Source organism: Corylus avellana, chromosome ca4 (assembly GCF_901000735.1).
Source record: "Corylus avellana chromosome ca4, CavTom2PMs-1.0".
NCBI lineage: Eukaryota > Viridiplantae > Streptophyta > Magnoliopsida > Fagales > Betulaceae > Corylus > Corylus avellana.
Genome location: NC_081544.1, coordinates 25,392,214 through 25,405,688, shown reverse-complemented (window position 1 = coordinate 25,405,688; position 13,475 = coordinate 25,392,214). Strand labels below are relative to the sequence as shown.

The window sequence follows — 13,475 nt, the reverse complement described above, 5'->3', positions numbered from 1 at the left end:
AAAAAAATGCTTGAAGAGAATTTACAATACTCATCTAAATTCAATGAGCAACACAGACTCATCTCAATAGTTAAGTTTATGAGCATGGGGCTATTCAATTCTCAAGTGTAGACGCTCCCTTGGAATTTTCATGCTGTGAATATATAATACAAGGAGAACAGCTTAAGGAAAGAAGATGACAAGAAAATATAAACTGAAGCAGCAAAGGGATGAGAGAGACCTATGTTGGTGCTGCTCCAACTAGTATTCTACACAGTAGATCACAGCCTCCTGAAACTTCATCTGGGGAAAATCTTTTGCAACCCTTACCTTAAGGGAGTCACCAATTTAAAATCTTCCTTTATATTGAGATGAAACGGACAGCAGATTAAGTCAGCTACCTCCTTCGGTTATTGCACTATATTGAATTTCTCATACCTTGCCGCTGAGAAACGACTGTAAGGAAAAAAAAAAAAAAAAACATTTCAAAGGGATGTGTTAGATGAGAACAGTAGGGGTTAAATGGATTGATGTCAAAGTTCAGAAAGAAGAACATCTCTGTGAATGTGACACCCATTTTGGAAGAAGAGTGAGTTTAAACATAATGAGAAAGCAAAGACTGATGAGTACAACTTGTAGCAAATGTTGATAAACAAAATGGAGTTGAAATCTACGGATAAATAAAACTATCCATGAATGATCTCATTTGTAATCATTTAAGCATGAGATTCCATTGTTAAGATAAGAAGGGTAGTCCACATCATTTATCTGTTAGCTGATTCAAAACTTGTTCCTAAATCATGTAGATCCGAGAAGATTATAGTTACCACATATTATTTGGTTGAGTTGCCAACAAGGTAAATGAAGCTTCCAAAAGAGATTCAAACTCTTAAGATGCACTAAATGACGACTTGACCAACAATTTCTTGCATCTCACAAAACACTGGGGGTAATTAAAAGATCTTCACGCCATAAAGAGATAAGTAAACTGTCAATAACCAATGCAACTTGGTACAAGAAAATACATTTGAATATTTTTGAAGGTAAGAAGATTAATGAGCTCCAAGAATCATTGCCATCCTTTAACAATAGTAAAAACTTGGAAATAGTTTTCAACATCAAAGAGATTGAGAAGGACAATAATAACCACGATTCAGAGAAAAAGAAAAGTATGAGCTACAATATGTGGACACTTCAATATGGGTACGTGTGTCAAATAGAGCACAAATGGGCATGCATGGCCTAGAATACTTCATCTATTTGTTCTCAAGAGGTTATCGAAAACATTCTTCAATAGTTCCTATTTCATGGTTAATTAACAATAAGTGAATCACTGATCTTGGACACACCATTACATAAGCACTTGCAAACAAGATACAAGATACATGATCCCTTACAACACATAGCACAAATTCACATTTGCATAAAGCAAAATGATTCACAAACCTTTTATTGAGATCCAAGATAATCAGATCAAATCCTTTGAAATGACATAGGCCTATTATTTCTATGCCAGATAAAAGAGCAATGTATTATACTTAAAAAGAACTTGCATGCGAAATTTCTTCAATTTTTTTTTTTTTTTTGGTGAAAACCTTTCTTTTTATTTTTATTTTTCTTTTTAGTTTGCAGTGCTCTCCCTCAGACTGCACCAGTGATGACTAGTAATTTTTTTGGAATAGAACTCGTTTTCCCATGGTCTTATATCAGTAGTGGTCGTAAAACTTGTAAAATTTCATTTCCATCATTATTACAAAAAATAAATTAGTTGGACTAACAATGAATACCTTTATTTTTGTTGCAGGACCACCAGGCTTAGCTGCAGCTGTGTTCACGAAGCTAAACTTTGGCTTCTTATCATAAGGCTTTAATATTTGGAAAGAACACATTAAAGTCTCATCAATGGTCATCATGGCACCAGCATTGTCAAACTCTCCACAATAATTTGGTGCGGAAAATATGGTCACAAGTTTTCTATTAGCGAAGAACTCATATCCATCTTCCACAACCTGCAAATGTAAAAATATATAGAAATTAAATGCAGTCTTAGCTTTAATGATTGTAGCAATTTTTTAAATTTAAAACGAATTTCAAACCTGGTGAGCTCGACAGATTAAGTCAACGTCATGCCTCTTAACAAATTCTGTCACTTTATCAGCGCCAAAGGTATAGGAAACTCCCCTATCATTCATCCCCCAACCTTGAATATCTTTACTAGGATCAGACCAGAGGAGATCACATAGCAAACCATTGTCTGGAACATCACAAGGCCGCTGCATATTCCTTATCTCATCCAAATTGTGCAAGTCAGGAGAAAGTCCCCCATGCATGCATAATATCTTTTCATCAATGAGTGCTGCCACAGGTAAGCAGTTGAAACAATCTGTGAATATTTTCCAGACTCTGACATTAAATCTTCGTTTACACTCATCATAAAATCCATAGATACGGTTTACAGAAGCACATTCATGGTTGCCCCTCAAGAGGAAAAAGTTCTCCGGATATTTTATTTTATAAGCAAGGAGAAGGCATATTGTTTCCAAACTTTGCTTTCCACGGTCTACATAATCCCCCAAGAATAAGTAATTGGAGCGAGGAGGAAATCCACCGTATTCAAAAAGCCTCAGAAGATCAGAATATTGACCATGAATATCTCCTGGATAAAATAAAGTAATATACAAGACATGTATTCAATGTTATCTTACTGATAATAGAGAGAACCGATGAAAGAAGAAAAGTAAATGAACCAGTCGTCTTATGGAAAATAAAAGAAATGTTTCTTACAGGCAGTTAGTTACATGTATGATTATTGTACCCCAGAAAGATACTAGATGTCAAAATATATGATTTTAAATCTTGTATGCATATGATATAAAGTTGCCATCCACAGCTTTGTCTTTGGGGGAGAAGAACAGCAATTTTGCACTTTGAGAAGTGAACTGGTTTCGACTAGAAAAGATAGAGCATTGGAGTTATGTAGTTAAGATAAATAGGGCAATTATAGCATTGACATGCATTTCGAAGTTCATTTACAGAACAGGAGCTGGGAATTCATTTCCCTGCCAGGTTGTAGCAAGTGCAACATAAATTTCTTTTTTTTTTTTTTTTTTTTTGATAAGTAAGTGCAACATAAATTTCTGTAGACAAGAAATTTCTGAAAGTCACTTTCAAGATGAAGTTAGTCTGTGTATTAGCATAAGTGACAAAGAAAAAGGCAGAGACCTAAATCATTTAATTATTGGAAAATTTACCAGCTTGGGAAACAGGCAAATGAGACAACAAGGGACATAGAGGTGGTAGCATGGACCTTGGAAGATGGCAAAGGAAATTCCTTTGAAGTTAACAACAAATTCCAAAATCCCGACAGCAACTAAAATAATTGCACAAGACAATGTACCCCAATCTTTGAAACTCTATCCTCTTGACTGAAACACAAGAACATTTAGCAACTCCCTCAGCGATTATGGCCCTTTTCTTTTATCGCCTTTATTTCTATTATCACTAAAAGCACCAAGAGTAATCTCTCATTCAATATTCTGATTTTGCTTGCATTCTTCAGTTTTGCTTCCCTAGTCTTTGACAAGCAAGTAATCATCCTTCATTCAAGCTAACAGCTACCTGCTTAAGATAGCATGCAGGCCAAGACTTATGGCAGGTCCTGCCCATTCCACCAACACACTTTCTCGAACTTATTAATGCCAGGGTCAACCCGGAATTCAACATTAGGTGATAGTCAATTATGTCTCATCTAAGACATTATTGAAAATGAACCAGCAAACTTGCATGTCTCATTCTCTAGAAAATGGACAGCAAGTATTCATGGAGTAGAAAAATTAAATAGAAAGTGGTTTGGCTAATTTGGTTTCAGACGGTATCCAAATGGACTTAGGGTTATACACAATTTCAAAAGACGGATTTAAAAAACTATATTGACCCTTTAGATATTTATATTTACACCAGAACTTGGACAAATGTTTCAGAAAATCATTGAAATTTGGGAAAACCAGAATGAATAATCAGGAATGAAGATGGTGCAAATTATATCACCAAATTCAGGCTACGAAATTTCCTAATCCATACAAGTCAACAATGTCTACTAGCAATCCAGAACACAGTAAGTGTCATTAGAATGCATTGCAAAAATAAAAAAGGCTTGTTGTAATACGCTGTTTTCTATAATACAATGCCATATACATGTGAGTCGACGAAAAAAAAATATGCTTTTATATGAATAACGTTGTATTAAATCTTTACTTTTATTCGTTTTGCATTGATTGATTTTGTGTCACTGTCATTGTAGTACTAATCTAGATCATCTAATATGAAATAAGCCATATTGATATTTTTGCCAGTTTTTCCACTCATTCAATTTCCAGATTTTGACAATTTTTATGTCTTTTTTCTGAATCCTATATTCCTTGCATTCCAACAAGATACTCTTTTTGTAATTCTTAAGATAAAACATGTTTTATAATATTTAAAAATGGGAAAAATATACTAAACCCTCCCAAATCGGCACCCATTTTGCAAAAATATCTCCAAACTTCAATTTATGACATTTGACCCCTTCAAACAACCATTTTGTTGCAAAATCAAATAAATGTGTACGTTTGAGAGGGTTAAGTATAATTTTCCCTTTAAAATAGAGCTTAGCTAATATAAGTTATTGTTATGACAAATTAAGATTTTAGATGCAAACAAGTAGAGAAGGGAAAACAAAATAAATTAATTAAGCATAAAAACACAATATTTATGGATGTGATTCAACACAAAGGCCTGCATTCGGAATGGAGATGATCATAGAGAAATTCCAGAGACAAAAAATGGACAAGGGTGATGAGAAACACTCAAACCTAGCCTCAAAATCTACCAACGGTGGTCTATGTTCTCTCTTTAAACAAGCGTATTTAGTTACAAGAGTGTGAATACAATATGGTGAAAATTAAGCAGATTCATACAGAATTCCCAAGGTTATGATGATATTTTGATAACCATCAATTTCAAAACAAGCAACAACAAAAAATTCTGGATATCGATAATCGTTTTCAGAACAAAAATTTGAAACAATTTTAGAACAAATCAATGTCTGGCAGCACCCACAGCACTTGATTTCCTGGAAACTATTATATTTATTCAAAGCCCACAGCACATAATAGTGTCATACTCAAAATTGAAGAACTAAGAATGATAATCCATAGTCAGGACACAAAATTCTGAAGTCAAACCCAAAATTTGATCAAGACCCAAACCAAATAAATACCCACGATTAAGATTAACCATCAGAAATCAAAACTAAAACAAGAATAATACCGCATATCTTGATGGGTGCTTCGAGCTCGAGGAGATTAGGCTGCCTCAAGAAGAGATTCTTAGAGACAACACAGAGCTGCCTGATCTCTGCCTCAGAAAGCTGCACCTGCTTCCCCGGTCTCCCTCTAACCTCAAGCAGCCTGTCAATTATGCCGTCCAGGACTGCAGGTTCCATATCTGAGCCGGTTCTTCGATCCCAAAATTTAAGCTTCTTCAGAGTGAAACAGGCAGAGGACAAAGCAAAGGAAAAGCAGAGAAGAATAAAGAAGACCCACTTTGATTTTCTTCTATAGCTGCAAAATCTTGCATATGTAAAAGAATAAGAGAGAGAGAGAGAGAGAGTGTGTGAGAGAGAGAGAGAGAATTGAAATGGAAATTCTTTAGCTGTGGTGTCGCTTGGATGTTTGGAAAGGAATGGTGGCCAAGGAATTGGAAAGTGAAGAATATATTCTTTTTAAGTAGAAAACTCTTCACACAAAGAGAGAAAGAAAGAAAATTGTGAGGGCCAAAGTGGTGTGGTGTGGTGAGTGCGGAACCTCAAAGAACTCACTCACAGATAATGCCTCCCTCCGAGGATGACGCATGGAGTAATGTCAAATTCCTACATTCTACATTCTTTCGCACTTTCAAAGTTGAAACCCGGGGCGGCAACCGCCAAGGCGCACCGCACCACACCACACCCAATACTTTTTTTTTTTTTTTCTTTGTTTTTTCAGTAAGATCAAAAAATTAGGACAGACCATTTGTGTCGGCTTATCCGATTCTTGTCAGGTTGACCTGCGAGTCAATTCATTATGAGAAGACCAAAAAAAAATAAATACAATTCATTTAGTTGAACGGGTTACAAGCAGCCCATACGATTCGTTGTGCAGGACCCATTTAATAAATAGGTGATGTTGAGTTCATCCATGGACTCGATCAAAAATCTCTTCTAATTTTTATATTTTGTCAAAAAACTTTTTTTAAAATAAAAAAATAAAACAGAGCACAATTTTCAACGCGATAAGAGGAAGCAAAGCCAGCACAAAATATAAAGACAGGTAAACTTTGGGATACCCGAAGAGTTCTACTGGCATAGACTATAGTTAGACTTCAAAGGAGAGAAAATTAATCCAATGCTTAGCAAGCAAGATAATATGTATATAAACATTAGCCATATCTTTACATTTCCAGCAAAAGCTTAAAGTTTCTTTCCCTTCAAATGATGTGGACTGGAAGGGTTAGAATCCATTTAACGATCTTACAGAAGAGGGAGCTCCATTTGAATTTGTTGCCCACATCGAGTAATTAATAAATCATCCTAACCAGAATACACACAACTTGTCAAGCAAAAAGTTGCCGGATGCTGAAAGCACAGGAGAAAAAGAAGACCGTGAGCCAACACGAGAGAATACATGTAATACTCCAGTCTTATTTTGAGAGGATGAGTAAAATGGATCTGGATTCTCGGCAATACTGTCAAAATTGCTCATCAATTTTTTCTCAAATCTTGGTCATTCAATATCATCCAACAACCACCAATCTGTCACATGTCCTGCTAAAAATAAATAATAAAATATTATTTATATATATATATATATATATTAAAAAAATATAAAACAAAATATTAAAAAATTAAAAATTAAAAAAATTGAGGTGGCTGGCCATCCCAACTGAGCCATGGGGTGGCAAAAGCCACCCCCAGGAGCCGGTTGAGGGTGGCCAAATGCATCCCATGACCCCTAGATTTTTGGGTTTTGGTTATGGGAGTGGCCGAACCATCCCCTATGGCCATGGGGGTGGCTTCGGCCACCCCCAGCCGGCCCCTTCGGCCACCCCCATGGCCATAGGGGTGGTTTAGCCACTCCCTAGGGTCATGGCTTAGTTGGGGTGGCTTTTAATTTTAATATTTTAATATTTTTTTAAAAAAAAATAAATAATATTTTATTATTTATCTTTAGTATAACACGTGGCAAATTGGTAGTTGTTGGATGGCATTGATGGCTAAGATTTGAGAAAAAGCTGATGAACAATTTTGACAGTATTGTCAGGATCTCGATCCGAGTAAAATAGCCTACATAGAGTAAATGGTTTATAAAGATAGTTATGAGTGATAAGTCTCACATTGTCTAGTTATTAGGTGAAACTAAGCTTTATAAGGAATTCTAAAAAAGCTCCAAATTGACTAATTATTTTAGGCTAATAGCGCCAATGTAACTAATGTTTTTCTCTAGATCATTATAATACAGGTATGCTAATTAAATCTCCAAGATTTGATTACGATCGACACTAAACAATGAATATTCTAGTATCAACCTAATATGAAAAATATATATATATCCTAACATCTTCCCTTAAACTCAAGCTTGAGTTTGGCATTTTTTTTTTCCTACTCGAATCGATCTAGTGCAACAAGAATCATAATCTGAACCTAAGGTCAGATTTGTTATCCTTTGATGATCGTTGGATGTGCTTATTGAAGATTCTATAATCTAGTGTGGCATGTGACCAAATCGAGTCATGAGCTTGATCTTGTGAGTCAATGGAAACGGCAACTGGCAGCGTACACGGTAGGGATAGTGGTGGCCGGTGGTGGTTGACAGAGACCTGCAAGTGGTGGTGGCCGGCGATAGACAGTAACGATAGGCAGAAGCTGGCCAAAGATAGTAGTTGATAAAGGCCGTAGGTGAAGTCAACGGTGGTATCCCAGAAAAAAAGCTGTGTTGGCCTACTTGGACTGGTTAATAGGTTAGGTGACCCAAGACCGACACACTTGGCAGTTGTTGGGTCGGGTGATCCAGACCCGACTTCCACATGGCGTGTGTGGAGGAGCTCACTTGGGCCAATAATCAAATCCAGTGACCCAAATCCTACCTGCATGTGAGATACGTGCAAAGAATTCACTTAGGTCGATTGACAGATCCATTTCTATTCTACTTTGTTTTGTATCCCTAAAATAGAGATCCATGGGCCATGGCATCCTCATCTTCAAAACCTTTCTCCTCCTCCATCGTGCTTTCCTTGCCAATTGCCATACATCTCATCTTCATCTTTATTGTCAAATCTGCAGTGGAATTTTCAATCAAGAGTGGAGGATGAGTTATGTGCATATATAAGCTGTTTGTACACAATATGTGCAAGTGGCATGGCGGCATTATTCTTTCTAGTGGATGGAAAAGCCATTTTTTAGTCTTCAGGCCATGTAAATGCATGGGAGCCCGCCCAATAGATTAATTGGTCTTTCTATAGGGGTAAGCAGATTAATCGGTTACCGATTACCGAATTTAACCGAACCAATAGTAACCGTAACCGATAGTTATCGGTCGGTAATTAGTTAAAAATTTTATACCGATAAGTTTATCGGTCGGTTAATAATTTGTTATCGAAAAACCGATATGACCGATAAGTTTTTTTAAGTTTTAATTTTTTATAATTTTATATTTATTATTGAAACCAAAGCGACGTCTTTTTGGTTTTTATTTTATATTGTAGTGGATCAATATAAAGAAAAGCTTCAATAAGCTATTTTAACCAAAAATATACTCCAAAATAACTAATTTTTAATAAGCTATTTTAGGCTTTAGCCCAACAAAACGTATTTGGGCCTCCAAAACAATTAATTTTTGGCCCAATTAGCAACTAGTTAAAAGCTCAATAAAAATCTCACAAAAAACCAATTTAACCGACCGATTAACCGATTACCGATATGACCGATAATTTTCGGTAACATTTCTTATCGGTCGGTAATCGGTTAGGATTTGCTTAACCGATAGCTTATCGGTTACCGACCGATAAGCCTATTAACCGGACCGATATGACCGATACCTAGCCCTATCCTTTTACACCAAAATATATGTAGTAGAACTTGGGTTGAAAAGTGGAATGGGAGGGCCCAGTCTGTTGCAGTCTGCTCGGGGCTTTAGGTATTGCATGTATTAGAGTTTATTTAGACTTGCGTTTGAAAAATAGAACTTTTAAGTTAAAAAAAGCTTTTGAGAAAAAGCTTTATTTTTAAGTTTTTGCCAAAAGTACTTTTTGACAATTCTTAGGCTTTTTATACCATTAAAAGCGTTTTTAATTTTCTTTTACCAAACGTTATCCTTTTTTTTTTTTTTTAAACAGACTTTTTGATTGTTAAAAACATTTTTAGGTCTCTCAAATATAATTCCAAACAGACCCTTAATCTAAGATAAGGAGCAAGAAGAAATGGTCTAGAAAAGGGGTCCTGATCCTCCCTCTCATCATAAGATGGGCATTAGATCGAAGACTTCTTTTGTTTATTGGTTTCACTTTAATACTTAGTGCATATTGATGAATCAGTGATCAAAATAGCTTCCTTTTTCAATCTGTTTTTCTCGGAAAGGTGGTTTCTTTTTTGATTGCAAATGATACAGTAATATTTCTGCCAAGGCTAGTGACTCAAATAACCATTGAAAACGTCATGAAATACAATAAGAATTAATTGAAAACTGAAAAACACCCACACAAAACGAAAGGCTTGATTTAGAACCTATTATACCTTTATTTGCATCTGGTGGTGCTGTGTAGGTCGGCTGCTATCCAAATGGGCTTATCAATGAATCAGCTCTATAGTGGTTCCCAGAAGGTGCCTGATACTGAATGAAGAAAGTATATTAGTTTAGACTTCAGAGTTTTTTCTTTCGTTTTTTTTTTTTTTTTTTTTAAAGAAAGTTTAGAATTTAGAGTTAGTATTATTTTGTAATTGTTTTTAATATTTAATTTATATTTTAAGAGTCCGCATTTAATAATGGGCTTGGCCCAACAGTTAGTCGGATTAGAGTTATGATTTAGAATTTTAGTCTAGTTAAGTATAAGTTTCAATTGTATTTAACATATTATAATTGAGAAATAAACAGTTATTTTGTTCTTTGAGAGTCGTGATTGTTCTTTTATGTAATGAGACTTTACGTTTCTGGTAAGATGTCAAATTTATCCAATTGGTGAGACGCCAACCCTTTATCTTTATTTTATTCTCCATCAGTGTTGTATCAGTGTCCTAAAAAAATTGGAGTTTAAGTTGGTTTGGAATGTGAGTAGAAATTGGTTCATATCTTTGTTTAATTTGTTATTATATTATATAATTCCCACTGCTCACTGAATAAATATAAACTTTTGTTCTCCGATCTCCTTTGTGATCGTTTCTGTTTTGCATACCATGATTAATTGCATGAGCCCAATGAAGTACTTTTTGTTGACTTTCATCGCTTCTTTTTCTTTTTTTCTTTTTCTTAAAAAAAAAAAAAAATTAAGTTACAAGAGGAGGAGGGTCTTTTCTATTATTGATCCTAATGAAAAAGAGAATAGCAAACTGATTGAAAATGCTTCCGAACATAAAGTTGGAATTGACCCATTTAATTACACAATGCGTACAATAGAATGCACTACAAATAAAGCAATTAACAAAAGAAATTGAAAAAACAAAAGTTCAATCTTGAGATGGTAGCAGCACAGCAGGAGCTTCACTAAAAGCGGCAGAAGACGAAATGTATGTGGTGGCGGCATGAATAATTTTACCATTAGAGAATTTAAGGGCCACAACTACAACTAAGAGACCTCTCTTAACCACAACAGTGAAATAAGCACCGAAAGAAAATGAATCTGAGCCAAAAATAGAGTCTCCACCCAATACTACTACAACACAAGAACATAAAGACTAGATCTAAGGCCTACACAAAATAACAAAAGTGCCAAAAAAACAAAAAAAACAGCAAAACACCTGAACCAGTAACGTCGACGTTGAAGCGGCCGGGAGAGGCAAACGAAAATGATGGAGAAGTAGCCGGAGAAGCCAGCTAACCAGAGCGTGAGCTGCTTACATCGGCGTGTCACCATGTTTCCTCTCATCCCCCAAAGCTGATGTGGCAAAATCATTTCAACCAAAAAATTAATCACCATACATCAAATGCTATGGAAAACTACGCCATATCAAACTTCAAGAAAATGATTGAGGAATAAATGGAGTGATGAAAGAGTCCGTGATCTAATATTATGCATAATTTGGCCCAAACGCATGAAATGCAAATAAGTTACAAAAATGATATGGTTGAAGGCCCAAATGAATTTATTATTATTATTGCCTAAATTGAGCCAATTTGTCAATAAAAACAAATGTTCTATATGGGCTTTGACAATATTGGTCCATATTGATAATCCAACCCAAACCAAACTGGCTTGGTTTCCCTAAAGCTACACATTGTGACCGGTTTTGTTCGTTTTGATCATTTTTAAAACTAAGGGAAAACTTCACTGAAGGCTCCTGAACTTTTATTCAATTTGATAAACCACCCTAAACTTCAAAATCTCTCAATTTAGTCTCCTAAACTTTCAATTGCTCTCAATTTGGACCATTCAATCAAATTTTAAACGTTACATGACGTTTATACCGTTGACTTTTGTATAAAATTTCAACTTCCAAAACGTTTTTTTATTTTACAAAAAAAAAAAAATTAGGGATATTTTGGTATTTTTTTGTATTTTTAACGGCTAAAATTGACGGAAGGGTCCAAATTGATAACAATTGAAAGTTCAGGGAACTAAATTGAGAGATTTTAAACTTTAGGGGGAGTTACACACACACACACACACACACACACACACACACACATATATATATATATATATATATATATATAGTTACAACTATATATTATAAAAATTTAAGTTTGGCCGCATGGAGTCGATCGACCCTTATAGCCGTAAACATTCAAATTTCATTTAAAAATTCATACAAAAAAACTCAATCTTAGCTCTTTTGGTAATGCAGCAACGTATGAAATTTCATATATACATTGTTATTTGCATATTGAGGTAGGATATTTGCATCATTCTGTTTCCTTTTCTTTTGTTTAATTCTTTGCTTTCCACGTATGAAGAATACTAGCCTTAGGGAATTTTATTAGAGAATAATTTTTATAGGGTCTTGGCACAAATCAAGGCCTTTGTGCCAAGGCGACACATCAGCATGGAATACTATAACAAAAATATGATGTTCCACCTAATTTTTTTTAGAATACCTAAAATAAAACACCTTCTAGAATATACTTTTCACATTTTTTCCAAACCCACCCCAGCCACCAACCTGTCGCCGGAGACGCCGCCGGCCGGTACTGAGAAAGCCGGAGATAACGCTGTCTTGTGCCCCCCCCCCCCTCTCTCACCGGCGGCAACAGAGATTTTTTCTCTCGTGCTCCCTCTCTCTCTCACCGGCGGCAACATAGAGATTTCAACGGAAAATGACACTAACTGTGATCGACCCAGCATTGGTACTACCAATACACGCTATCCGACAGAGATTATCCCACAAAAAACCTCCACTTTAATCTCCAATCCTTCCCAAAACCCTAATCAACACCAACCAAACACAACAATTGCCCAAAAAAATACCAATTCCCCCACAACCCCACCAACGATTATGCCCAAAACCCCCAAATTATCACCAACCCACCATTAAGTTCCACAAATTATCCCAAATCCCACTAGACCCAACAAATTTTTCCCAATAAAATCCCCAATTTCTTTTCCACCAAGTCCTGATTCTTCTCAATGCAAGAGAAATACTGAGAAATTTCTAATCTGAGAAGGAGGGAGAGAGAGGGAGCATCGGCAGTAGAGAAATTTTTTCTCTGTTGCCAGTGTGTGTGTGTGAGAGAGAGAGAGGGAGAGGGAGAGGGAGCACCGACAGCAGAGGAAAAAAATTTTCTCTGTTGCAGCCGGTGAGAAAGAGGGGCATTGGAGAGAGGGAGGATGAGCACCGTTCTTACCTGGTGTTTTCTGTACTGGACGGCATCATCTCCGGCTTTCTCTATACCGGCCGGCGTCATCTTCGGCGCTGTTTTCGGCGTTCTCTCCGACGGCAAGTTGGCAGCTGGGGTGGTTTTGGAGAAAAATATGAAAAGTTTATTTTAGAATATGTTTTGTTTTAGGTATTCTAAAAAAAAGATTAGGTAGAATACCATATTTTTGTTATAGTGTTTTACGCTGATATGTCTCCTTCTTATTGGAGGGCACAAAGGCCTTCGTTTGTGCCGATACCCTATAGAAGTTATTCTCATTCTATTAATATTATATTGAAGTGTTAATGAATATTACATGCTGAAACTTACTCTTGTTAAATTTTAAAGCGTATTTTCTAGAATGATGTAGTTATTATTTTGGAAAAAATATAATTTAGTTTCTCACACTATCAA

General features: G+C 35.7%; 1 protein-coding gene across 2 annotated transcripts; it reads right to left on the bottom strand.

Moving 5' to 3' along the window:
- Positions 1–20: 20 nt before the first annotated feature.
- LOC132179838 (serine/threonine-protein phosphatase PP1 isozyme 2-like) lies at positions 21–5,730 on the bottom strand. Of its 2 annotated transcripts, XR_009439975.1 has the most exons (5): positions 5,290–5,549; positions 2,076–2,635; positions 1,767–1,988; positions 221–435; positions 21–133 (listed from the first exon to the last, which is right to left on the bottom strand). XR_009439975.1 is itself a non-coding variant. In XM_059592623.1 (4 exons), the coding sequence occupies exons 1-4, from the start codon at positions 5,462–5,464 to the stop codon at positions 412–414; spliced, it is 981 nt and encodes a 326-aa protein (XP_059448606.1). In that variant the 5' UTR covers positions 5,465–5,730; the 3' UTR covers positions 21–411. The 2 variants fall into 2 exon arrangements, 1 of the variants encoding a protein (XP_059448606.1); XM_059592623.1 differs by having other exon boundaries at positions 21–435; positions 5,290–5,730.
- Positions 5,731–13,475: the final 7,745 nt, after the last annotated feature.